Raw genomic sequence first — 27,154 nt, 5'->3', positions numbered from 1 at the left:
GCAAGACATTGTTTCAATAGAAAACACAAGAAAGGCCGACGATTGAAAAAAACAAGCAATTTTCTGAAAAAAAAACCGTTATCATTTCCTGACTTTTGCGATTTTTTATTCTAACCGAGTTTTATTGAGTTTAATGATCATTTATTTACATTGTTGATTTTACAGAAAAAGTTATGTTGTATCTTACAAAACAATCGCCAAAATAACCTTGTATTGTATTGTATTTGATTTTCTGCTTCTGCCCATCCGGCTCGCTTCTAATCTCTCCTCTGCTAAGCTCTTTTCCATTTTCATAATCAATCTCCTGCACGACGGCCTTGAATCGAACTCCGCCGTCTAAAATTAAATTTTTATAATTGAAATTTTAATTTTTACCTTTGTTTCCGATCCAGAGAAGATGCCCATCATCTCTTCCATAACCACCACCACCTTGGAATTTGAGATTCCATCCATTCTCCGCGACCTCCAACTTCTGCCAACTCGCAAACTTCGCGGAGAGTTTTTCGAAATTTTCTTATCGCTAAAAATTAAAAACTCCCGTTCCTTCAAGTTGATTTTAGGTTCGCCGAAGGACAGCAGCTTCACGATGTTTCGCACTTCTTTTTCTTCCATCTCATTTCTTACTCCACCTTTCCATTTCATTTTATCATCCTGAAAGTAGTGCCCGGCGCCGCTAACCGCTCACAATACTCTTCTTATATTCTTTAACACATTTCTCCTCTCCTCATCGACTCTTGTTTCTATTCTTCGAACTGGCTGAACAATTGGGGACGCAACTCTTCTCAAATCACATTCTCCTCCTTGTTGTCTTTCATTCGCAGCCGACTGTCGTTGATCTTTGAATTCATCTAGTTCTCTCTTCAAATCCGCGATTTCTTTCTTCTGATTTCCGTTTTCAATTTTTAAATTTTCTTCAATTTGATTTTTTCGCTCGTTTTCAGCCAAAATGTTTTTCAGGTCTTCTTCTTGCTCTGCCACTTTTTGCTTCTGTTTCGTGATCTCGGCGAGGAATTTCTGAAGAAATAGTCATAAAAATAGTCTTGAATTTAGTTTTTACCCTATTTTGTCCCTCAAGCTCGCTTATCCTCCTCTTCTGCCCCTCAATCAAACTCTCCTGCTGCTGATTGGTTTCCCTCAGTCTCCTGATGATTTCTTCTGGAGGAGCAATGATTTCATTTGGAGCTTCGCCGCTTTCGATTCGCTCCAAAAACTCGCAAAAGATCGCTTCGCCACGGAGTTGAAGCGCGTTTTCGAGGCGAAGTAGTTTTTGAGGATTCAGGCATTTTTGGAGAAGAATTTCGAAGTCGATGAATTCTTCGCTTTCGCTGCGGATTTGAGACAATTTTGTTCGCTTGTTCTCGCAGATGTTGTTCACTAAGACGGCTAACGAACTATCAATATCTCAATTCTTACCTATTTGACGTTGATTTCTTGTTGGCCTTCCATCAACTCGGCAAAAAGCGTGCTCAAAAGTCAAAAGTTCTTGAATGATGTGGCCGAAGCCCCAAACATCCAGGCGAGCAGATCTTCTTAGTGGTTCGGTAAACGACTCTTTTATCGAATTCAACATGAGAAACTCTCAATATCTCCTTGATAGAATATCAAATTCGTTCCTGGAGGAGTGTAAATCAGCGTATTCTTGATTGCATCGGTGCTTGTTCCTTGAATCGTCGCCTCAATCGATCTCAGTTGCATGACACTTCCGAAATCGCCGACCCGGATCTATTTTTCAGTCAGTGAAGTTCAGTCAACCAAGTACTTACAGTAATGCCATCTCCCTTGATGAACACATTTTGCGGTTTAACATCCAAATGCGCGATGTCCCTGGAGTGGCAAAAAGCCAGCGCGGAAATGATCTGGGCGCCAATCAACGACACTTCTTCCGCGCTTGTCCAGCGCCCTTGCTGTTTTCTTCGCCCGATCCAGTCGTTCAAGCTTCCAAGTTCGCAAAACTCCATGACTAAAAACGAAATCGAAGTGAGCTTGAACCAGTCCGGTCTTTCCATCGGCAGAAAATCGACGAATTGGACGATGAACTGGTTTCCGCCGCTCAGCATTTCCAGATTTCTAGCTTCTTCTTCAGTTTCCTCGATCTGGCTTGAACTGATCATTTTGATCCATTTCAAGGCGACGATTTGGCCGCTCTGGTTGTCCCTTCCTCTGGTGACGCCTCGGCCGCCGTCAAATTTCGACTCGAGGATTCCGGAGTATCGCCCATTTTTAGGCTTATTAATGAAAAAAATAATCTTTTTTTCTAGCTTGATAAAGTGCTCATATGACACAGTTTTTGAAAGCCCAGAACCTGAGCGTTAATTTGGGCACCATATCAAGGGGTCTGGGCCGTGCCCGCACGGCGATTCAGGGGCCCGGAAGTCCCAAAATAGGCACTAGAACGCTTTAATCGCCTTGGGCGACCGCCTCCACGCTCGAGAGGTCTCGTGACCATTTCTAAGTGAAAGAGCTTGTTCTGAGCTTTCAGTAGATACCAAACAATCATGCTTGCCTGTGCAAACGAGTAAGTTAGAAGCGAAAAGAAGTCGTTTTTGCACCCAAAATTAAGGGTACTACCTTCGATTTCCCCAACTTTAGCCTTGAATAACCATTTACATGGCATGGATAGCGGGTATCATATGGCCTCTAAAAGTTAAACTATCTTAGATCTTTAATCTGTCAGAGGCGTTTTTGAATAGCTCAATGAAAAGTCGGCTAATTTCTAGCTTAAAAATATCATTGTTGCAAAAATAGACTGAATAAACGGCGAAATAGCTCGAAAAATAGCTTGAAAACTCAGCCTGATTTTATTTTTTATATGTAAATTGAACCTTCATCTTAAAAATGACAGAAGGTTTTCTTGATTGAAAAAGGAAAAATACCAAAATTAATTTTTTGAAAATAGTGTCTCTATGATTTTGCTAAAATTGAGCATTTTTCAAAATTTGGCGACGCATTTTTGTCTCTAGAATAGGGTCCGGCAAGTGGTTTGGGGTGGTCAACTTGAAGCGGTCTTTTATATACCCACGTGATCCTTATGCTCTGGCGATTATAAAAATGTATGACTCATCACCATACGAGTTGGGAATAGGATTCTAGAGCCATTTGAAGTTCCAAAAAATGGAATTTTTTGTTTTCTCTTTTTGTTAAAAATGAGTGCCCAAGGGGGTTTTCAGGCACGCAGATTTCATAAAATATTGTCTCAAAAGCGCCGGAGGGCAATTTTCATTGATATTAGACGAAAATTCCCCCCTTCCCTGGCTTTTAATTAAATTTGGGCTTGACGGCCCGAAGGGCCGTTTCCCCCCCTTCCCTGGCTTTTAATTAAATTTGGGCTTGACGGCCCGAAGGGCCGTTTCCCCCCCTTCCCTGGCTTTTAATTAAATTTGGGCTTGACGGCCCGAAGGGCCGTTTCCCCCCCTTCCCTGGCTTTTAATTAAATTTGGGCTTGACGGCCCGAAGGGCCGTTTCCCCCCCTTCCCTGGCTTTTAATTAAATTTGGGCTTGACGGCCCGAAGGGCCGTTTCCCCCCCTTCCCTGGCTTTTAATTAAATTTGGGCTTGACGGCCAAAAGGGCCGTTTCCCCCCCTTCCCTGGCTTTTAATTAAATTTGGGCTTGACGGCCCGAAGGGCCGTTTCCCCTTTCCCTGGCTTTTAATTAAATTTGGGCTTGACGGCCCGAAGGGCCGTTTCCCTTCCCTGGCTTTTAATTAAATTTGGGCTTGACGGCCCGAAGGGCCGTTTCCCTTCCCTGGCTTTTAATTAAATTTGGGCTTGACGGCCCGAAGGGCCGTTTCCCCTTCCCTGGCTTTTAATTAAATTTGGGCTTGACGGCCCGAAGGGCCGTTTCCCCTTCCCTGGCTTTTAATTAAATTTGGGCTTGACGGCCCGAAGGGCCGTTTCCCCCCCTTCCCTGGCTTTTAATTAAATTTGGGCTTGACGGCCCGAAGGGCCGTTTCCCCCCCTTCCCTGGCTTTTAATTAAATTTGGGCTTGACGGCCCGAAGGGCCGTTTCCCCCCCTTCCCTGGCTTTTAATTAAATTTGGGCTTGACGGCCCGAAGGGCCGTTTCCCCCCCTTCCCTGGCTTTTAATTAAATTTGGGCTTGACGACCCGAAGGGCCGTTTCCCCCCCTTCCCTGGCTTTTAATTAAATTTGGGCTTGACGGCCCGAAGGGCCGTTTCCCCCCCTTCCCTGGCTTTTAATTAAATTTGGGCTTGACGGCCCGAAGGGCCGTTTCCCCTTCCCTGGCTTTTAATTAAATTTGGGCTTGACGGCCCGAAGGGCCGTTTCCCCTTCCTGGCTTTTAATTAAATTTGGGCTTGACGGCCCGAAGGGCCGTTTCCCCCCCTTCCCTGGCTTTTAATTAAATTTGGGCTTGACGGCCCGAAGGGCCGTTTCCCCCCCCCTTCCCTGGCTTTTAATTAAATTTGGGCTTGACATAGGCAGGGAACTAAAAAGTACAAGACTGAGTTGATCAATTTCAGTTTTGTCCCCATCCCCGCCCACACCCATATTTTATAAAATCTTTATTGTTCCAATTTCGAAAATCGTTATAGTTTTTCTATAACCGGATTCTTTTTCAGATTACCGAAATATTTTTCATTATTATGCTCTGTTATAATTAATAATAATTTATATCAAATAATTTATATCATTATTATATGGTCAAACGACCATGCATCCTGCTCTTCATATTCTTTAATTCGCGAAAACTGAAGTAATTTGAGGTCACTGAATTAAAAAGTAAACGCTTTCTTAGCAAATATCTTCAAGCAAAAGTCCTCCGGAGGACTTTCCCATGGCTGAAATATCGTATTTCAACCTCGAAAACCTTAAATATCTTACGATTCCCAACTCGACAAAGAGTGATTTACATTCCTATTTGTAGATTAGAGTCTGCGCTATTATAATCAAGAAAGTTTTTCGCTTCAAGTTGAAGTTTACTGTATTAAATTCTTGATTGAAACTTATAGAAAGGTGAAATTTTGGCGTTTGTTTAACTTTGAAATGGAAACTTTACAAGAAAAAACTGATGAAATTCAATCAATGATCCCTATAAATGAAGCTCAGAGTTTGTTCTTTAGGTTGAATAATCAAGCGATCAAAAAATATGACTACAGTAAAATTTTTCTTAATAAAAACAATGGTAACCCAAAAAAACACTCGAAAATCCTCAAAATTGCCTGTAATTTTTTTCTAGTTGGGTTTCAAGCTTCACTGTAATGGAATAAAATATGTTTTTTGACCTGAAGAATTCGATAAAAGTGAAATGGGCAAATAAAAAAATCTGACCCTGATCCATGCCGGACCCTACTCTAGAAGCTAAAATATCTAAGTTCAAGAATTAATGATCTCACCATAATCCTCATCTTGTTTTGAGCTTCAAAACGAGCCCTTATTTGAAAGTATCGGACACCAAAAATTTTTTCGGAAAAAATTCTTTATAGTACAGAAATCAATTAAAACTCTAATTATTATGAAAATGCTTGACGTTATGAATGAAACGTTCGGACCTTTTTTGGTCAAAATTTTATGAGGAATTCATTTCCGATGAAAAATTTAACATAACCAGTCATTCGGGTAATCGACGGTAGTACCCTTAAGGGAAATCTGGGCTTTTCTCCAGCAAAAGATAGAAAAATACCATGCTTTTTTGGCAGTTTATCGTTTGTAGATGACTTCAGGAGAGAGGCAAGCAGAATAACTTGACATCTACTGAAAGCTCAGACCCTCAGCTTTCTCTGAGACGTAGTCACGAGACCTCTCGAGCGTGGAGGCGGATGCCCCAGGCGATTTTAGAGATCTAGTGCCTATATTTGGAGTTCCGGGCCCCTGAATTGCCTTGCGGGCATAACCCAGACCCCTTGATATGGTGCCTAAATGAAAGCTAAGGTTCTGGGCTTTCTAAGGCTGTGTTATGTGACCCCTATATCAAGATAGAAAAAAGGGTTGATTTTTCCATTAATAAGCCTACCCATTTTTCTTTCAAGAGTTTTTAAAATTAACTAAAAATAAAATGAAATCTTATCAACTGCTGTTTTTTTAAACTTTAACAATGATCGTGCCATTTTCAAAAAAATGAAAATTACGAGAAACTCTCTTTTTTCTCTCAGAGCAAGACTGTTTGAAATAAGAGGGCGAGATTTGGAATTTTCCGCGTTTCAGAGTTTGCAGTTAATATTTGAACTTGTCTGCTTGCGCCTCTGCGTTATTTGAAGAGAGAGCAATAGAACGCGTAAAAGCTTCGAATTCTGAGTTTCCAAAAACTTAGACCAAGGAACAATTTGAAATAGACAAGTGACATGGTGACATGACAAGTGACAAAATCGCCGAAACTTAGAATGAATGAAATAATTGCCTTACAAAAACAAAAATCGTTTTAATTATAATATTTCACCAAACTATTATGGCGATCATCATGTCAAGTTTAAATCATGAATGAGTTAATGAGAGGGCGACTAATGAAATCAGCATTTTCGGGTAGGCGAAAATTCTCATTGTGGTCAGATTCTTATGTTTTTTTATGTCTTCAAATAAAATTTACGATCCTGCCCTCGCGATTAAAAGTAGGAATCACTGCCCGCTCCTATATTTTTCCAAGAATCTTGAAGCAGGGCGACGGTAAATAAGCCCCCTTGTCGGTTTAAATTGAGAGAATGAAGATCGGCAGAATAAAAGACGATCACAATCAGGCAGCAGTTTGCATCGTTTTAAAAAAAGATGAAGAAACCAAAGAATCTTTCTTCTTTGCCATTCAGGTTTTATTCCAATCTTCACCGAAAGGAATCATATCTCTTCTTGGACCTTCGAAGTCCGATCAAAATCAATCAGAATACTTCGATAGATTTACTAGTCATCTCCAAAATCACGCTCGCCAAGGTGAAAAATGGATAATATCTTCAGTCCCCATCAAAGTCTTCACGGGAATTTCGGGAGGAAAAAACGATCTTCCGAATCTTCTCCAAATCATTGATAAAGAAAGTCTTTCGGAAAAATTAAAAGTCAAACTGGATGAACTTGAAGATTATTCTAAAGTTTCATGGGAATCATTTGGTTCAAAAGAATATTCTAGTGTAATTCTGGTTCTTGATTCTGAGTTCAATAGTCAGGTACAGGGTTTGAACAAAGCAGCTATGATTATCACTATAAGTCTTTGCAAAAGCTGCAAATTCTATTTAAGAGTTTCTTAACCCAAATCAGGATGGTGCGCAATTCCACCTTCATTCTATTTTAAGACGGCAATTCCCATTTGAGTTCGCGATATTTAACGGAACGAATGAAACTCTGCCGCTTCTACACGAAATACTTGATAAAAAGTACGGCAGCGTCGTTTTGGTTGGAAATTCTGGCGGAATGGTCGAAAATCTCGTCCCACTGTTTCTTGAAAAGGAGATTTATACAGCAACAAAGCCAAATTTCGATAAACCATTGGACTCCTTGAAATGGTTCAGAAAGGAAGCAAAACTAAAAGCATCAAACTCTGACCAGCTGGATCATATTCATCGTTTAAGAAAACTCGATAATTCGAAAAAAGCAATGGTCAGGCTTTATCTCGACAATGGGTCAAGTTTATTTGATTTTAAATGTCCATACCGGGGCTTCTCAAAGGAAACAGACTTTGCTGCAATCGCGGAAATCTATAAGTCTATGTTCTCGGAGAGGACATTGTCAAAAGAGCAAAAGAAATTGCAGTTTCTTGTCGATTTATCACCAGATGAAAAAAGAAGTGAGAGTTTACTAGAGAAGATTGAAAGAATTGAATGTTCATTCATATCACCCAACTGGAAGCCATTTGGCAAGAGGGCGAAATTAGAAAATTTGGACGAATGCTTCAAAAGGCAGGATCCTGAAGAAAGGCTTTTTTGCCTACTTTTGTTCACTGGACGTTTGGATGAAGCTAATCTCGTTTGGCGAAGAAGTGAAAATGCAGTTAGCATGGCACTTGTTGGAGCGGCAATTTTAAGAGGAGCAGCGAATTCGAAACTGCTGCTCAATAGAGACTCAACTGTTACAAAACTTTACCGAGAAATGGCAGATTACTACGAGAGTGTTGCTTCACAGGCGCTGTCGAAATACGCGAATGAGTGTTGGTGGAGGAGACAAGACATGAACTATGAGATGTTAATCGAGACGAGTGATAGAATGGGAAATATGACGATGCTCAATCTTGCATATTCTGGCAAATGCTTCAATTTTATGTCAAAAAAGTTAGTTCAAGATTACCTCTCCAGAAAGGGATGGATAAATGAACAGAAAACAACATAACTAGGGATCACACGCAAAATAAAAGTCTGGCAGATTTAAGGCACCTTTACATCCTAGCTCAGAATCTGGTCGGGAGATGATTTAGACTCCACCAAAATCTCACTCCCAATTTCAAATGAAGAAAATGCGCAGTCTTGTGATTCAATCAAAAAATTTGCCTTTACTGAAAATGTCCGTCGAGTTTTTCGAAAAGTGAAAAATCGACTACAAGCGCCTAAAACCGTCTTTTGGGTAATTCTTAACCATCTCAACCAAACATAGATCATGATTTTAGCTCAATATGATTTCATATCTTACATATGTTGTGTTATTTGCAATCTTTCTGACCCGAATGTTTTGCTTCAAACCGACATGGCTGGAGTGGACCCTATATTTTTGGACTTTCACACTTATTGTTGAAGAGATACGGCAAATCTACGATATCGAGGATGGCTCTAAATATCGCAATCTCAGGATTAGGTTTTTCTTTAATCTGTTCCTGAAAGCTTCAGGTTGAAGCCTTTTGCATTAAACTTTTAATAAGAAAGCCGCTCGTAGTGATGTTTTAAAAACATGGTTGAGCTCTCATTATAATAAATTCGATGGACTTTCATGTTTATGCTTTGTCGTTGGAGCAATTTTAAAACTGACATCAAAGAAGACAAAGGGTCGTTGCTTTATACAAATCATTCAGCAGGAGAGTTCTAACCACTTTTAAAATTGTCCTCCTTTTCAAGCGGCGCAAAGTTTTCAGGAATTCAAGAATGTCCGACAGAAATCACAGGCAAGGGTCGGTAAGGAACCATTCATCAATTTTTCAATCGGTCAACTTTTGGCTGCAGCGGTGCCGACCCTAGATTACAGGGCAATTCTACGCCGCTCAAATTCTGTTTACACTATCTTTCATGCTGATGGCTTACCGGACACTTGATGTTTTTGCAGTTTCTGCAACTTTAGGGCCAAAAGTCAAAATGATTTCGAAGATGTTTGTTCAAATGTTTCAGTTTTTAAGCATAATGGGCGTTTTCATCGTTGCGTACGGAGCTGCCCAGCAGGGCTTGCAATACCCGAACGAACAGCGAAGCAGTCATATTTTCAAGGTATTTTTCGACAAAGTCAAATTTCAAATTTAAATTGAAAGAATATTTTAATTGGACCTTATTTTGGAATCTATGGAGAGCTGTTTCTCGGAGAAAGAACAACCTATGCGTTTGAAGATTTAGAAGATTGCCTTCTTCCTAGAGAGACTGTCGGGAATTCAACCGTTCCCCGCTGTCCAACGAAATCGACAGTCTCTGACATTCTTCATGGGATCTACATGATGATTGTGCAAATACTTCTGATCAACTTGCTGATTGCCTTGTTCTCATCGACATATGAGAAGATTAATGAAAACTCGATTCAAATATGGGAGTTTGGACGGTATCAGCTGGTGAAGGAATATTATTTTAAGCCAAAGCAGCCGCCTCCTTTTATCATATTCAGGAACTGAGCAATACTGAATACTTATTGCTTTTTCTGAAGTAGTAATCATTGATTTTTATAGAATTTTAACAGTTAATAATAACTTATAATTGTCAATTCTTGTGCTCGTGAAAGTCACATTTACAAGTGTTTGAATCAACACGATGATAGAGCCAACACCAAATTCCGCAGAGAAAGCAAAGCAAATTCGGGATTAGATCGAAAACTGTCCGATGATTATATTCGGGAAATGCAAACTTACAAACAAGGAAAACAGCCTTAATCACTGTTGTTTTTCTGTTTTTTTTTTCGTAAACAAAATACACTCAAACCTGCACGTCGACAATGGCTCTATTTCTGAGGAATCTGAGGAGATTATTTTTGCTCTTTTGAAAATAATGAATCAAGGGATCGACGCGCACCCCCGAGAACCCGATACCGAGATCCGTTACAAAATTTTCTCGGATAAAAAGTAAAACGAAAATAATGGCATGAAATGAAACTCGCTTTAGACGAGCACCAAGTAAAGGTCTTTTCCGCTCAAAAGTATCAGGGTAATTTTAGACGCAGAAGTCAGCAGAAACTTCTATAAGTAAAGGAATAGGACTGTAAAAAGATGTTCCAATGACTTCTTGATTGACCAAATGATCTCCTTCGAAATCGAGACGTTCGATTGCATGTGGTGTATCAAGGCCAGAGACAACGAAAATTGAATTTCCGATGAGAATTGCAAATGCTTTGTGGTCAGCCTAAGTTCAAATCGAATTGTTATTTTCAATTTTTCTTGAACATACATTTTTATGATCTCCGATCTCCTTCCACATATCGGTTTGGAGGAGCCAAATCCCCGATTGCACAAAATAATTACTTTGGCAACCTCCAGCTAGCAAAAGACTGCCGCTCGGTAGACCCACCAAAACATGATAGCTTATTTCTCTATGAATTTTTAATGAATGAACCAGAATTGAATAAATACCGAATCGGGAAGTCGGGTAAAGACGACCAGCCTGAAAAATGGAGTCTTTCGACAGCCTTTCTACCTAGCCCATAATAGCTTCCTACTGTTGTCGGTCTTCCGTTGTAGAGGCCGAGTTTGCCACCGCGATGTTGGAAATTCGGTGTGTATGTTCTTGTCGAAGACAATCCATCGAAAAGTTCACATCTATTATTGTATTCGTAATCAAAGCAAATCAACGCTTTGTCTTCAATCGAAATTGCGGCCGACATCCACGAAAACCTGTGGATTAATCGAGTCGACTGCTCTATCCACTCACAGCCTTCCAATCGTGCTACCTGAACTCGATTTTAAAAAGAAGAATATCGAATTTCTACTTTTCTGTCATCCGGCCATCCACCGAAAATATAGACGTCGTTTTTCAGAAGCGCATTAATGGAAGAGTAAAAATTGCTGTTTCTCGGCGCTCCGATTCTTACTGCCGTCTTAGTTGATCCGTCCAAGGAAATCGAAAATGCTTGGTTCAGGCGCATGCCCAGGACCAGGATTGCTTTCGTTTCACATCCGACAGTGTAAACAAAATTCATGATTATAGCGCTGCCGTCATTCTTGAATATCCGCACTTTTTTGTTGACAGTTTTTGCAATGTTCGATATGTCAATTTTCGAGCGAATTTTTCTTTCTTGTTGAGGGTTCTTTTTGAAGTTAAAATCAATTGAAAGTTATTTATTTTCATGAAAATTTCAAAATTTGAAATTAAACTTTTCCTCGGAAATTTCGAGGGAAGATGATTTCATCGAAACCGATGAGTTGAAATGAAATTCCACTTTTTCCAATTCTGAAGCGTTTGACTGTAAATAAAAGCGCTCAAGAAAATAGTCACATTCAATCCAAAGAGAGCTGTCTCGGCAAATTCCAAAACGTAGCAAAGTAATTCCGTCGAAGAAATTGCATTCAAGAATATTCATTTGCCTCCAAACGCCATTTCCAGGAAAAAAGATTTCGAATGCGAAAGTGTCTGTTCCATTCAATTCCATCTCGACGGTTGAAATGTGATTCAACCCTTCGAGCGAAGAAAAGAACGACTCTGGAATAATCGTTTTCAAGAGAGGGCTTGTTGGAGGAAATCGTTTCTGAAACACCGCGTTCTTTGCGAAATTGGGAAAGATGTCGTCGTGAAAAGCAAAATAGGGATTGCTCGTTACGTGAATTTTTCCTTCGGGCGTCTGTTGGACGAATTCAAGTTCGATGAACTCTTTATGAAGGATTTTATCATTTGTAAAAATTAATAAATTAGAATTCAACCAAGTTATCTCTTCTTAACCCCTGGCCGCATATCGACCTACGCGTAGGTAAAGTGGCTTTTCAACGCAATTATACTTTTGGAAAAACGACATTTGACATTTGTTCACATTTGACATTTGACATTTGAAATTTGATTATGTCCAGGAGATAGCTCAGCCTTTAATCTTTCCATTCCTGACCTTTCGAAAATTTTATCACGACTGAAAGACCCTCAAAAGGCCCGACCTACGCGTAGGTCGATATGCAGGCAGGGGTAACAAATTTTTCATGCGGGCAGGGGTTAACCCGTTGCCGAGCACGCAGCAATTTCGCTGCAACGACACGCCCCGAGGCTCGAAATACGGCATTCTTAAGGGTGTCAACAACGATTTTGCCAATTTTATTACCACAGTTTAGGTACCTTCCTGATATTTTATTTCATATTTTTTTAATAAAAATAATAGCTAAGACCCTAAACTCTCTGATAAATTTGGCGAATTTTTTATTTTGTAATCCGTTAACCCCTACCGCGACATCAAAAGTCCACTAAACCAGTAATTTGACTGAACTTATTACCACAGATACGGTATGTTCCTCAAAATCAATTTCTTATATTTTTCGCAGAGTGATAGTTTAAACACTTTTCTATCTGATAAATTTGGCAGAATTTCAAAATTCATCTTGCATGCATGTTTTTGCATGCATTATGTAAACATACGATTTTTGCTTATTTAAAAGTGGATTTAAGAATAGTTCCTGTAATCCAAATGAGGCTATTTTCACAGGAATAATAGAACAACTCTTCTTCTTTCTCGCTGCGCGCTCAGATTGTACACTGATTAATCCTTTAATCCCCTTTTCCGGCGCCAAAGAGCAGGTGTTTGAAACTTTTGGCGCGCAGTTCGACCTTGAAAAAAGTATCTGATCTTATCGATCTAGGTATCAGCGAATAGGAGTTTTTCTAAGCTTTCAGAAAATATACTGTTTGATATATAAAAACGAAAATTGAAAAATGAGCTTTCTAATAGTGCATTTCTACTGACCGCTAGTGCATTAGCACGCCTATAGATTGTTGCGTATCTCGTGCCCCAGATGAGATATTTCAGATCTGAAAAAGATTTGAAATCCTCAAAGGCTGAATAAAAAGATATTAATTAGTCAAATCATAAGACAGACCCTTATTCGATCGTTGTTGACACCCTTAATGGCGTTGAAGGCATTTCTACGCTCACCGCTCGGCATCGGGTTAGAAAAATGAAAATCCTTCCCGAAATTAAATTTGACTTCAAAAAGAGTATCAAAAACGTAATTTTGAACAAAGATCTTTTCGTCATTGATGATCACGTTTCCGAAATATTCACATTCGTCCTTGTTGACGCCTCTAAAGTCGACATAATTAATGTCATCGGGCGAAAATAATTTCGAATAGCAGATAGACTCGTCTGTGTATTTCACAAGGGAACCGATCCACTCGCGACCCAGTGTCACGAATTTCCCCTCAGCCTCCATCAACAACGAGTATAAGGTGTTCGACAGTTCTATACTCCTCGTCACAATCAATAAAAGCATTCTTCCGTCATCTTTCTTTTTCGAGTTGGTGCACTTTCCTTTGGCTTTATTGACAATAAATTTTTATTCTGAGAGTTCAAAAAATGTGAAAATAAAACTGTATTTTTGGATAACCAATAAGATGACTCCGTTTGGCTTAACGGCCAATCAAAAACCTCATCCTGTAAATCACTGTCATTCCTTGCTTAAGGGTATAGTCGTCGATTTGGCCGACTTCAGGGGGTTATAACTCGGGACTTGGAATATTTGGGAGGCTCTAAAATAGGTCATATAAAAGATCTATCCTAGATCTCACTTTTGTCACAGCCTTTTACGTTATTTCCAAGGAGATCATGGTTTTCGGATCGCTCAAAGTTGAGCTCTCGGCCGAATAACGCGAAAATAGCCTCTTTTCAAGGCGTTATAAGTCCAAAGTTTCTATATAAACCTATTGATTTTATGTTTTTTTTCTCAAAATATAGACCCTTATCTAAAAAATGACACAGCGTTATACTGTAATCATAAAATTTTCTTTTAAAAATTTTTAAAAGAACCAAGGTACCAAATTTTGACCTTTCACTTTGATAAAATGCCCTGCGGGCATAGCCCAAATTCACTCTACGTGCTCCTAAATATATGCCCTGAATATAAGCTTTCTAAAAATGTATCATATGGCACCCTTACAAAGCTCCTAAAAATGGTCAAAATTTCAAAATATTCGGCTAATGGTCAAAATGCACTAAATTTCGCCACTTTCAAACGCCAAATGGGTTAAGATAGCCAAAATGATCACGTGGAGGTTTTTGCTCAGAATTTTATGGGGATTCTAAAAATGTGCTCAGATTAAAAATTGGAGACCCGACCAAAATCGATGACTATACCCTTAAACCCGAAAACAGGGGTTAAACGATTTTATGGATCAGGGTTTTGATTGGCCGGTAGGCCAAATTAAGCAATCTTATTGGGAATTCAAAAATGCACTCCGATAAACTGGTTTAGTCCAAAAATAGGTGAAACTCGTTTCAAGGGAATCACATGTACTGGATCCAAGTCTCGCAACTCTGCTGGCATTCCGATTTCGGATTTCTTCCAACCTTTCTCCAATTCTTCGCTTATTCTGATTCTGTTCAACGCTACAGTCGTCGACAACTGGATATAATGGTCACCTAGCCGGACACTCATCAAGTAAAACACTTCTCTGAAGCTCACTGACGACACTTTCGCGTTGAAGTGATTGTTGGCGATGTAGCCCTGTGCTTCTTCGAAGCGATTCAGGTTGTAATCCGGAGCATAATAGAAGCATTTATTGACTCTTCCGGTCGGAGAACTTCTCATGATCAAAATTTGTCAAATTTTAAATATAATTTTATTTGATCTCTTTCAGATGACAACGACAGGAAAATACTTTCTTCCTTTGTCTCGACGACGAATCTCGATTTGATGAGTACCGATCGATGATCCAAAGTGAAAAACAAAAAACCCTCTGAAACTCAAACTAAAATACGACTAGCAAGAGGCTTACCCACATATTCCTATGTCGATTTGCAATAAATATCGGAGCATCGCCGTTTTCTCTGACTTTCGCCAGATTTCCAATGGCATCAACCAAGTAGTGCTCGCCATTGAGGAAAGTGGCACCGGTTGACTTTCCCGTTTTTATTGATTTGGAATCATACAACCCAATAAAGGGCACCCACAAAAAGGGGCAAAATATTTACTTAAAAATCAATCAGTAAACACGTGCATAGGGGTATAAAGAATCGGAGACATTCAATTGTTTATCATTTCCATTCAAGTTCGATAAATTTATTTGATACCGCTTTTTATTAATTCGAGGCGTCCAACGACCTGTAATAAATTCAGCGTCACCATTAGCTTCACCATCATATGTTGTGTACGTCTTTAAGTCAAAAACAGGAACCAATATCTGCCGAGACTTCAGCTTCTCGCATTGGTAATAACGACAAGGACATCCATTTCTACAGTATTTCTGAAACGGGCAAACTTCTCCAGCAGAATCGGAAGATCGTGTCAGTTCAAAGCAAATGGACTCACAGGGCGACATCGAGTTAGTCCTCCTTGATTCCAAAACAATTGAATTCGAACAAAGATGGCGGCAAATTTTCAGGTCGTAAAATTGTTTCTTCTGACAGCGGCGGAGATTGACTTTGTTTTCGTCTTGGGAGAATACGTGCGGAGGGACTTTCGTTTGCTCAATTTTAGAAACTGATTCTGGAAGGATGAACTCTTTAGTTTCAAAACATTGCTTCATCAAATGCCCGCAGTAGTCCATTGTTGCGATTTTGACGCATTCTTTGTAGTTTCGATGGCATTCAGAAGTCAGAAAAGTCGTTACACCTCGTGACCTTTGAAGCGAGTACCAATTCGCTGAAAATTGTTTCGACTAAGAAAATCTATCAAAAGGTACTTATGAGGATGATGGTTAGCCAGAATATCGAGCCAATGCTGAGGTAGGATATCTTTTGATCATTTGTCGAAAATCCATGTTTTGCCAGGGTTGACCTCTGACGGACTCTTTTCCTTGTCAGTTTCTTCTGAATCAACGTGGTTATTATTTATAACTTATTAATATCACTTTGTCAACATTTTTGCTGTGGGTTAAAAAGGTTGTGCTACAACTGTAAATTAGTAGCAATACTGTTAATTAAAGTCAATAACCGTTCCTTCAAGTCTTGTTTCCGCGTGTTTATGCTCCTCGTCGACAATACTTCTTCGGGACACAAATAGACCTTGTCATCCTTCTGCTTGAGAATGCCAATGCAGTGACAGTCCAGACACTTTCAATCTCTGCGTTATTTATATTTGCCTTTACCTGCATTCTTCACCTGAATTTTAGGTTGCTCAATCTGATTCGCACTTGTCTCTGTTTCTTTTTCAGTAACCATAGTTAGTGATCTCTTAGAGAGAAAAAGCTATCGAAGAAAAAAAAAACGAAAAAGTGCTGGTTTATGAGACTCGACGTTTATACGGAGATTATTTGACTGACAACTGGAAAGTTTAGTCAACGTCTTCTTCTGCCTGCTCCTTCAGCACCTGACGAAGCAAAAAATCTCCATCCAACTGTTTAAAGTTCATTCTACTGCAACTACGTTTTCAATTTACGAGGGGAACAAAGAAGGAAATTGTTTTTCAAAGTTTCAAATTCTTTTTTCGTAAAAAGATCTATCAGAAAGATGGGTTTTTTGAGCTTTGACTCGAAACACTCGAATTTTGAAGGACACGTGCTTTTTATGTAAAAAAAAAAAACAAAAAATAAAGCATCGACGAAACCAGGCCCAACGGCCTCCCATACATCACTCCCTGTGATCAGGGTTCTAAACGGACATGTCCGTGTACGGATTTTATCCGTGTCTGTCCGGTCTTGTCCGTGCGGACAGACTAGACTTTTAGTCTTTTGGTCGAGGAAAAAACGGACAGGCTAGACCGGACTTTTGTCACGATCCGGACAAAATCCGTATTTGTCCGTATTTGTCCTTGAAATCCGGACAACCCCAGACTTTTGTCTATGTCTGTAAAATCCGGGCAGAATCCAAAAAAATCCGTAAAAAAGCACGATTTAAGTTCGAATTTGTTTCAAAAAAGCCTGAACCAACGTCATTGTTTGATAAAATAAGCCAGGTTTTCAGTTTAAAATTTAAAAATATCAAAATTTTTGACTTTTTGCCGGAAAATATCGATGATAACTTTTAATTGATATGTCTTTTTGAGAAGCCGGAACTTTGAGGACCGAGTCTCAAGAAATCCGTACAAGTATCAAAACCATCACATGGGCAGGACAAAGCTTCGCATGTCAGTCCTTCGCTTCCACAAGTACACCTCTCTGCTTCAGTAAAAATTTCTCCATTAAGTTCGACGTAATCATCGTCTTCAGTTAGACATCCACATGATGTTTCAGGAACACAGACGCCGGCTTCAAGAACTTCTCCCTCTGGACAGCCGCACATTCCCTCGACAATATTAAGGGTGGAAACTCTTGAAGATCTGTTTCCGTCAAGGCGGAAGTCACGCCACCGCACGAAAGAGTCGTGATCGTCTAATAAAGATTTGAATAGCAAGCTCATTTCTTTTTTCTGATCGACGAAGAAGACGGAAGAGAGGAAAATACTCACTCAACACGAAGACTATCGCTGGAAAACGATCTGATTACGGACGAGAAGATAATTGATACTACCATCAGGGATCCCTGTAGTGCACTGACTCATCCGCCGCCCCATCAGTGCGCTTTCTTTTGGCCGCTTCAGAGGCAAAAGGGAAAGATGGGCGCTGTACGCTCGACGAATCAGAGCGCTGTATTTTCCGGCGCATTACAGGGATCCCTGATGTAGAGCTATTTCCATGCGACCTGCCTATTCTGGAGATTATGCTTATGTGAGAAGGCCACTTGTGTTTGATAATAACAAATTGAAATAAAGAAAAATCAATTGAAAATTCATCAAATTCCGTCTTCATAGACCTGGCCAGCGGGACCCTCTTCTTCACAGCCTGTCGCTTCAGCCCAATTGCAAATTCTCTCGTTATCAGCGGACAGTGGATCTTTGCCTTTGCTCATCAATTAAAGCATATAAGATTTCCGAAAACTTTGATTTGTAGTCCTGAAAAATCAAATTTTCTATGCGGGCAGAGGTTAAACATAATTTATATAGCACAGAAATCGGAGTCAGTTTTCATCAAAATCGGTCGTGCAAAAGTTGTTGCAATCGGAATGTGATCAATAATTCCTCCAGAAGTAGCGGCATTACCGTCCCAAAAAATCTTCTCAACATGAGCATTGCTGACTCCCACCGATGCACCACTGACCACGATAATAGTAGATCTTTGTTTTAATTTTGATTGGGTTTAATCTTTACACTCTACTTCTTCATAAATACTTCCGTTATAATTTGCAATAATCGAATAATTTGAGAAATATCAAAAACAAAAACCCAAAGGAAATGACGTTTCCAAGCTCAATCTTTTGTTGTAGAGTTCCGTTATTTGTCCAAATATCGTTTCGAAGAAGATCGATGCGTTTATATTTTGTCGATCCATAGTAACCTCCAAAAACTGAAGAAAGGGTTCCAAAATTTTATGGAAAAGCAAAGAATCCGCTTTCAATAAATAATTCTAGACCCGATACTAGAATCCCGTCGTCTACTTCAAGACAAGCTTGCATTGCTCGAGTTCTAAAATAATACTAACGAATAAACTAGTCCTTTATTCGTACGCAGGGTTATCATTCAAATAAGTCCACATATCATTCTTGAATACTCCGACCTTTTTATTTCTCAAAAAGGGTCTTTCAAATAAAAAACTATATTAACTATATAACATGTTAAGACCCTTACGTAAGTCCAGCAATCACTAGCGACGAATTATTATAATTTGCCATACAAGATTCTTTGTTAGGGTTTTCTATTTCGACGCATTGGTATTATATTAATTAATTTATCAAACCCGAAAGTTTATGAGTAAAAGTCGTTGCCGCTGCTAAAATAGATGTTTCTTCACCATTAAATTTGTCACATTTTCTTGTGTCATCACCAAAACAAATTATAACTCCAGAATTGTCATAGAGCGCAATTCCTGATGAGTGACGGGACGCTGCAAAATTTAATCGAAGAGGGAGCTCAGAAAACTCGCAACAGACGAATTTTGCAATCTTTATTTATGATTTATCTTTTTCATTTCGAAAGCTACCTTGTAGTTGTCCTGGTCGCCTCCAAAAATATAGTTTTCGTCTTTCCAAACTGCATGGAAAACGTTTTCAAAATATTCATCTGTTGAAGGGGCTATCTCCTGATTTGTCTGATCTAAAGTGTCCAGAGAAAGAACATAGCTGAGTCGCGAGTATCCTGTTTTGTCGGAAAGAATCAGAACTGAGTCGCGTTTTCTCATCTCCATCGAACATTCAAGCTCGAAAGAATCAACTTTGTCGACTCTTGTTGACATTCGGGGAATCTCATATTCTCGACTTCTGCAGGCACTTCTTGTTCTACAATTATAAATTAAATAAAAATAATACTTGCCGATGAGTGTTTAAAAAACCTCAAGCTCAATCCAATGTTTGTTATGTTGCTGTTGTCGATGATTGTAAAGTTCTTCCCAGCAATTTTTAATGAACAGCTATTGATTTTCACATAAAAATCCTCCGATGCTATTGATCCTTTAAAATTCATAGTTTCGCCGAGCTTGTCTCCTCCAGATATGATCAAATCAAAGATCTCGCTCTGTATTACCCCTCGTGCGCTATTTATCGAAGAAATCAGAGCTTCTTTTTCTGATTTCAAAGTAAAATTTGATTGCTTTGCTTCTGCGCACGTGATCCCTTCTGACGGAATGAGATGGACAACTTCTCCGTTAACCTCGATCGCGTTTAGTAGATATGCCTTTGTTTGATTGAAGCAGGTATTGTACGGAATCGCTTCTCCTTTTTCCAATTGACAATCCGTCGGGACAGAACTCAAGTTCATAATTTCCGGAGTTTTGGAAACATAAACGCCGGTCAGGTTCAGTCCAAAACTCGGCTCTCTGATATTGAAACATGTTTCATTCAAGGACAGCACAGCATTGTTATCTTGGCAATCCAGATCGAATAAAACACAAGTCTCCACATTCGTCAAGCATAACAATATGAAAAACCAGAGCATTCTCTCAATAAATGTCGTTGGATTCTGATTTAACTGTTGCGGGAAAAAGACAGGAAAATAGAATTTTACGATTCAAAATTGCTGGTCTCTCAACACCAAATCTGGGCTATTTACGTCACCTGAAGGATGTTATATTACGTCGCTTCCGACATCATCAATTTTATCCTTATTTGAGACTTCTCTATTCAGCACAGAGTTGCAAATTTTTCAAAAATTTCACGTAGCTAAGCTTAAAATCTTATGGAAGGCTAGTAGTAATGTCAAGAGCACTCTTGGGAAGAGTTTTTGTTATTCTAGTTGAGTGGTTAATTACTTGTTCAAATTGCAAAAATGGACTATTGCGGACATTTGATGAAGCAAAGACAGCTAACCTGCGAATTCAGAAGATTCAGGTGCCAGAATTCGTCTGAAGAGCCCAATCCTGGCCCCGGGTGCCAGGCTAGGCAATATGAATCGAGGGCCTAGGATTCAGCTCTAAGTCGAATTCTGGCTAGGGGGCCAGGATTCGGATTTTGGTCGAATCCTGGCTCGGGGGCCAGGCTAATTGCATATTTCCATTCTGATGCCTAACCATATTGTGAACCGTTTGTTTCTGCTCTCCATAAAAACTATCAATAAAAATGCTGAAAAAGTAGGAATCTTACCGATAAGAGCGGAGAGAACTGGAAATCGCGAAATTTAGCAGATTTGAGAATTAGATCGTCCTTGACCGCGGCAGGAATAACGAGGTATTTTGGGTAGCTGGAGCAAATGCCGAATTTCTGATTCTTTTCGAAAAGTCACCAGCGCTTGTTTCTCAACGAAACAAACCAGGCCTAGAAAAACTGGAAGTGTGATTTATTACAAATATACAAGAATGAGCGCGTTTTCATAAGACTTTCACCACCTATAAAATTTCCTTGATCTTTTGAATGAAAAAAGTCAATAGTGATATTTTTTGCCGAAATGCAAATATTAATTCGCTTCTTTGGACACAACGCCTCGCAAGAATATTACAAAGACACATGAAATTCTTACTTATTCTTTTTCTGCTTTTCGGATATTCTTCTGCGAGCGACAGAGACACAGAAGAATCCCAATGTAGAAAAAAGGCGAAGACTGTTTTTAATCAATGTGTCGACAAGTGTTCTGACAGCGATTGTTTTAAGAATTGCAGGATTTGGTTTCAAAGAATTATTGATGTTTGATTGAAAAAAATTGCAACCATATATGAGAAAAGAAATGAAATTGGTTAAAAAATCTTGCTTGGAAGAAATTGAAGAAGATCGGGCTAAAAAAGAACGGGAAGAAAAGGCGCGGCAAAAAATAATAAGCATTCTTCAAGGATCTTCGGTAAGAATGAAACGGCCAAGGCAATAGCGAAAATCATTTTCAGGAATCATCTGATTACGTTTCAGCGGAAGAGGAGAAAGAAACAGAGGTTCAAATATTCGAGCATGAGGCAAAACTGCTGGTAAGCATTTTATAAGAAAATCAAAGCTCTATTTAATTATAATAGGAAAAAGAAGACGAAATAGAGGTCCTACGATACCAAAAAGAGCAGCTCGAACGAAAATTAGAAGCAGAAAAAAATCTAGAAGTCGACGAACTTAATCAACAAATCGAAGATCTTCTTCAGAGAAAGAAAGAGATTGAAACTGAAAATTCGTCAACAGTAGGGATCGTCATTGGGTCTCTCGTCGGAGTTGGACTCATCGCTGGACTCATCGCTGGACCTAAGCTGGTCGTACTGTATTTGAACTATCGGTACAAAAAAGAACTGAGGCAGCACGAAACGAATGTCGAAAAATCAATGCACGATACGAGTGAACATCTCCTCTACACATAGCCAACATCGGCGGACACGAGTTTATCAGCGTGAATCCAGTTATTTTCGAATCAAGAGCCGATTTCTGCGTCTATAATCAGCTGTTCATTCATTTTCGACTTTCAATTTTGACCTTATTTCTGCGCATTTTTGATCTTAAATAAATTTATCTTTAGTTTTGAACTCATAAAAAGGCTTTGTTTTTTCATTTCATAACGAAAACTCTTGACCAAAAACAGCTGTGAAGATCTGAACGGAACGAAAGCTTTAGTTTATGGGAAAAATAACAACCCGCTTGTCTGACAACTCGACATGTACTTTTCTCCGTTTTTCTTCCTTCGAAAATGTCATTTTCTGAGCTTTGACTTCAGAGGCCTCTGAGTCAGAGCTGATTCAAACGAATTATTTCTCCAGCTTTATATTTATTTTAATAAGTTGCAGTCTGAATCTTTCGCTTATTTCTCTTGTAATATAAAAAAACAATCGAATAAAAAATAGAAGATTTTGAGCTTTTTGATGAATTTGATCATGCGCTTGAAATTCTAGCAGCTGCAAAAATGTCAAAAGAGGGGAAGAGCTACAATGGTCAATTCCAGCTTGTCTTTAATTTTAAGCGAATCGAGTTTTGATCGAAAACTTTTAAAAATTGATCATATTGTGGTGCTACAGGTGCAGACATTTTACTTGAAGTTAAATAGAAATCCCCATGTTACTTTACCTACTTTACCTAAGTTAACCTACTTATTATCTAACTGAAGCAAGCAGCATAAACCGATGCATAAACCAGGCATCATCATTTTGAGCTAAAGATGGATGGTGACGTACAGAAGGGAATCGATGAGTTTGGCCATTGGAAGCGAATATTGGAAGGGAATTTTTGCACAGTGTGTCAGGTAACTCGATTTGCAATTGAACGGGAAAAGTTGAAAAATTTTTCTAGCGCGAATGAGATGAGGTTCCACTGAGACAATTACGAAGTCCCGTGGTTTTTATTCGACTCTTTGGTTCTTTCTTTTCGGTTTTTCATGGTTTTAGAGCTGATTTTCGTCTTCATTGGACAAATTCGCATGTTGGTCTAAAGCAGTGCAGCCTGACTCAGGTTTTTTTACACAGAAAGAGTGTTATTTTCCCTCATAGTCTATAGTATCTATGAGTCATAGACTCTTTAAGGGGGTGGTGGTCGAGAATTTTTTTTTCGACTTTTCGAAATTTTGATTTTATTTTTAGATTCCTCAATAAAAAAGGAACATTATCTGTCCCTAAAATTTTTCGATTGGATCAACATAACTTTAGAAAATATCGATTTTCAGTCGGGAATTTACGATTTTTCGAAATTTTGAAATTTGATTTTCTGTCCTAAAATTGATATTTATATGATTTTTGCTGCGAGATATTGTGAAAATATATGATTTTAGTAATCAATTGGCAATAATTGAGAATAGTTATGATTTTTTCGAAAATTAATGTTCAAATTGGGAGAAAAATGACGATTTTTAAGAATACAACTCTTTTTTCGTTCTATTACAATTTTTTTTTCTATTTGATAAAACCAAGCCGAAAGTAGAAAACCAAAAGAAATTTCAGAGACTGTGCACAATCATACAAACAGTCGAATGACAACGATGCGGCGGATGACTGAGCGAATGATAACTCCGTTGTCAACAAGCTCTACAGGAAACTCCAAGTCGTAGTGGAAAATGGGATTTTATATTCTAGCCCCCCGGGCTATAAAGTTTGGCTATAAAACGAAACTGAAGTTTTACTTTTATTCAAAATGATCGTCAACCTTTTGTCAAAGAGCTCAGAGCTTAAATAGCCTAACATCACTTTGAAGAGAGACTCCATTTATGAAATTGGAATCTATCAAATTGGAGGCATCACCGAAAATGTTCTTAAATCACCACACATACTCAAGATAACTTACAATGGAATTTGCTTAACGGAAGGAAGCAACGTAGAAACAATTATGATGCTTCCATTCAGTGGATCAGCATTCAGATCCATCACAACGGATCCGTATTATTTCAAACTAGTTGCATGTGATTTGGAAAACACGTTCTTCAAGTTTCAAATCGTCGACTCCGCTTTAAAATTCAAATATGTTTATGCGCAGATCGCCATACGAGAGATCGAACAATCAAAAAAGCGAAAGTTTTCATCAAGGTGAGGTCAGTCATAACGAGAACTGGTTTATTTAAAAATCTTGTAGATGAAAACAGGTCAACACTGACAATCAAGGCCAACAAAAGAAAGTTTCAGCGAAAGAACCATCAAAAGAGAAAAGATCTACCGCAAAAGTCTACGCATTCTTTACTAAAAATGAACTTAAATTTTTATGCCAATAAAATTTATCGCGAAAAAATGTGCCTTAAATAATAATTGCCAGGATACAGGATTTCCGAAATTTTTGCCTTGAATTGAGGTGCCTCTTATCGGGGAGCAGAGGGATATCTTTGGCATGGAAATTTAATTTTTTACTTCTTTCAACCTCAGTTGATCTTTTTTTGCCTGGGGTTATTTGCAGGATGGAAAAACCTTGTAAGGCATGGGGTATTCTAAATTCCTGAGGGTATGAGATAGCTTCAAAATATAATTACAGAATTTATTGACAATGCACTGACTTGTTGACGTCTCAAAAATGCTGGGGAGATTTTTAAGATCCTGAAAAAAAATTTATCATCTGTCATGTAGGTTTATGACATCATGAGCATAATTTTATATGATAACGGGCTTTTTTTTATTCAACCATGCCAGATGGCTGTTAATAACTGTTGTTGAGCTTGAGGTTGGTGCTTATTAGTGGTGTTGAACTTGGAGATGGAGGTAGTAATTAACCACTCAACTAGAATAACAAAAACTCTTCCCGAGAGTGCTCTCGCCATTACTACTAAGGCTCCAGCTGATCCGAGTCTTTTACTGTCACTGTATGCTTTCAGTGCGCCCTGACCTTGATTGACGATTTGCTATCATATGCATAGTCCACAAAAATAGAAATCGAATTGATAATTGTCAAATCTTGCTAAAGAATTGAATGAATTTATCTTGTATTTAAAAAAGTATTTCAAAAAGAAATGGGGAAAATTTGAAAAGTCCTTAAAAGCACCACATATAATTTTTTACCATATAGGGATGTTTCATACATGTATACGAAATAAACCTGATAGTTTTTGGTGCCAGAACCAAGGTTGGTGCTGGAGTAATGACGTCATCAAGATTTTTTCCTATGATTTTAGTGTATTTTGGATGTATTGATTACTCCACCACCAGTGATGGTGCCGACACCAAAAGCTTATTTAACATACTACAGACCCTCCCAAACAAGGTGCAAAAGAGAGAATTGAAATATCTCGACTCTAACACCATCAAAAAAGCTCCACCAATTATGTGCAACGTTAAAAAAAACCTGTTAAACTTGTTGATCAAGTAAGCTAGAATAAAGCTCAAATCAACAAAGCAAGACTATTAAGCTGAAATCGGGTTTTATTGAGACTAGGAATTTGCCTAGAAGGAAAAATGTGTTTCAGTGGCAGTAGAAATTTCACTTTAGTTCCAATCAGATGCAGCGCGCTTTTGTCCTGGTCGTTTCTGCCCCTAAACTTGGCGCTAGCGAATTTTATGGACAATCAAGGAATACCTGATTTGCGTTGTTGTACTGAGAAGGGGGAGCCATGTGCGAATACTTTCCAGAGCCCATTCTGTCTTTCGATTGCGATGGATAATGAATCTGAAAGAAAATATTGGAAACAGCAAAAATATGATTTCTTCATACCTTCTGGAAGCCAGAATTTCCTCCTTTGTCAGGTCCAGCAAACTCAGATGGCGCTCTAGGGGCTCCCATTGCCCCCATTGTTGGCAGATCAATAGGTTCAGACATTGGTTTTGGCACGCTTTCAGCCAGTTTCGCTCTCTTGGACGGATCGTATTGAGTGACTTTTCCTGGGTTCGGTAGAGGCCCGGGAAGACCTGGAACGGGAGTCGTTTTCTCCACATCGGCGTGATGCTTCGCTCCTGATTGCTGCGGCTTGCCCCATCGAACATTCAAGCGAACTCCCTTTTAAAACATAAAAAAACGCTAGGAAAAATGATTTACCTTGAGATCGAGTCTTCCATAACACTTGTTTGCCGCGTGCTCGGCCGATTCTCGTTTCGTAAATTGGACAAAGGCGCATGAGTTTTTCTGGACGATGTTGATGCAAGCAACCTCGCCGAATTGGTAGAAATACTCTTGAAGATCTGTTTCTGTCAGTGCAGAAGTCACGCCACCGCACCAGAGAGTCGTAATCGTCTATTGAAAATTGAGAAGGGATTTGATCAGAAGAAGAGTGTTACCTTGTCCTCTGGAGGCGCCATGGAAGGCATTTCTTCAGCTCGTCGAAGGAGCTTGTCGGCGACGGGATCCTTCGTACCGTAAAATCTATCGACAATATTTTGAACAGAGAGCGGATCATCTGGATCTGATGGCTTCTCGTGCCGGTACGGACACTCTTCTCCTCTTCTACACTCGCCCTAGAAAGAAATTCGGATGGAGAAGAGATCTAAGATCTGACCTTGACCCAGAAAGAACAAATATGCGGCAAGTTTCGTTTGTAATACGGCCCTTTCCGCCCAGCCGAAATTCTCTCCAAAAACGCATTCGGCGCTGAATGCGCCTCTCTCAAATCGTCTCCTTGTAGCGCCAGTTCTTTTCCAAGATTTTGGTGGAAATGCTCTTTGTTGAAATCACCCGTCTAAATTAATTTTCAGCGCGAAAATTTGCCTCGAAACTCACCGGTATATCATCCTTCAGTCCCAGCGCATGATCTCTCACAGCCACAGGCAGCCCGTACTCGAGATCGAAGACGCATGTCTGGCAGACATTTTTCATCTAAGAAAACGCTCAAGATGACCATAAAAACGAATAGAAATAAGAAATGCACGTACATTCAAATACGAATACCGCCTGTCCATTATAATACCTTTGCGCAAGTCTGGCAAATTTCCGTTTTCTTGTATCTCATTCCCCTACCCGGGCACCACCTGAAAGTGGTAAAGGGTCGTTCACAGATGGAACATTCTTTTCCGTATTTATCCTTCATCATTCGGATGTAGGGATTGTCTCCGAGACATGTCGGGCAGAGAATCGGGAAGTCGGAGTCTTCCCAATTCTGGCGATTGTACTTGTTGTTGCCTAACGAAAGCGTCATTCTGAGAATAGAGGGGTGAGTGAAAGACG

General features: G+C 39.3%; 6 protein-coding genes across 7 annotated transcripts in view; 3 read left to right on the top strand and 3 right to left on the bottom strand.

Annotated features, from left to right (window-relative positions):
• LOC145705346 (stress-induced-phosphoprotein 1-like) overlaps window positions 1-27,154 on the top strand; it is a 74,519-nt gene that overhangs the window by 8,073 nt on the left and 39,292 nt on the right. The window lies entirely within an intron of this gene.
• Window positions 146-971, bottom strand: LOC145702146 (uncharacterized). Its single transcript, XM_081779354.1, has 3 exons — window positions 536-971; window positions 376-479; window positions 146-336 (listed from the first exon to the last, which is right to left on the bottom strand). Exons 1-3 carry the CDS (start codon window positions 640-642, stop codon window positions 146-148), a joined length of 402 nt encoding a protein of 133 aa, XP_081635480.1. The 5' UTR covers window positions 643-971.
• LOC145704614 (uncharacterized) lies at window positions 1,076-2,216 on the bottom strand. The gene is made up of 3 exons (XM_081782077.1): window positions 1,764-2,216; window positions 1,414-1,722; window positions 1,076-1,374 (listed from the first exon to the last, which is right to left on the bottom strand). The coding sequence occupies exons 1-2, from the start codon at window positions 2,109-2,111 to the stop codon at window positions 1,564-1,566; spliced, it is 507 nt and encodes a 168-aa protein (XP_081638203.1). The 5' UTR covers window positions 2,112-2,216; the 3' UTR covers window positions 1,076-1,374; window positions 1,414-1,563.
• Window positions 6,615-8,797, top strand: LOC145703077 (uncharacterized). Its single transcript, XM_081780389.1, has 3 exons — window positions 6,615-7,102; window positions 7,194-8,489; window positions 8,533-8,797. Exons 1-2 carry the CDS (start codon window positions 6,650-6,652, stop codon window positions 8,256-8,258), a joined length of 1,518 nt encoding a protein of 505 aa, XP_081636515.1. The 5' UTR covers window positions 6,615-6,649; the 3' UTR covers window positions 8,259-8,489; window positions 8,533-8,797.
• Window positions 21,133-22,080, top strand: LOC145704731 (uncharacterized). Its single transcript, XM_081782200.1, has 3 exons — window positions 21,133-21,467; window positions 21,511-21,588; window positions 21,634-22,080. Exons 1-3 carry the CDS (start codon window positions 21,345-21,347, stop codon window positions 21,961-21,963), a joined length of 531 nt encoding a protein of 176 aa, XP_081638326.1. The 5' UTR covers window positions 21,133-21,344; the 3' UTR covers window positions 21,964-22,080.
• LOC145705350 (pre-mRNA-splicing factor RBM22-like) lies at window positions 25,411-27,149 on the bottom strand. 2 transcript variants are annotated; one of them, XM_081782811.1, is made up of 8 exons: window positions 26,898-27,149; window positions 26,711-26,806; window positions 26,490-26,669; window positions 26,272-26,448; window positions 26,033-26,227; window positions 25,712-25,993; window positions 25,577-25,666; window positions 25,411-25,533 (listed from the first exon to the last, which is right to left on the bottom strand). In XM_081782811.1, the coding sequence occupies exons 1-8, from the start codon at window positions 27,123-27,125 to the stop codon at window positions 25,486-25,488; spliced, it is 1,296 nt and encodes a 431-aa protein (XP_081638937.1). In that variant the 5' UTR covers window positions 27,126-27,149; the 3' UTR covers window positions 25,411-25,485. The 2 variants fall into 2 exon arrangements, with proteins under 2 accessions (XP_081638937.1, XP_081638938.1); XM_081782812.1 differs by having other exon boundaries at window positions 26,863-26,904.

This window comes from Oikopleura dioica, chromosome PAR, assembly GCF_907165135.1.
Source record: "Oikopleura dioica chromosome PAR, OKI2018_I68_1.0, whole genome shotgun sequence".
In the NCBI taxonomy this organism is placed as follows: Eukaryota; Metazoa; Chordata; class Appendicularia; order Copelata; family Oikopleuridae; genus Oikopleura; species Oikopleura dioica.
The sequence above is the reverse complement of the archived record's forward strand: the minus strand, read 5'-3'. Positions and strand labels throughout refer to the sequence as shown.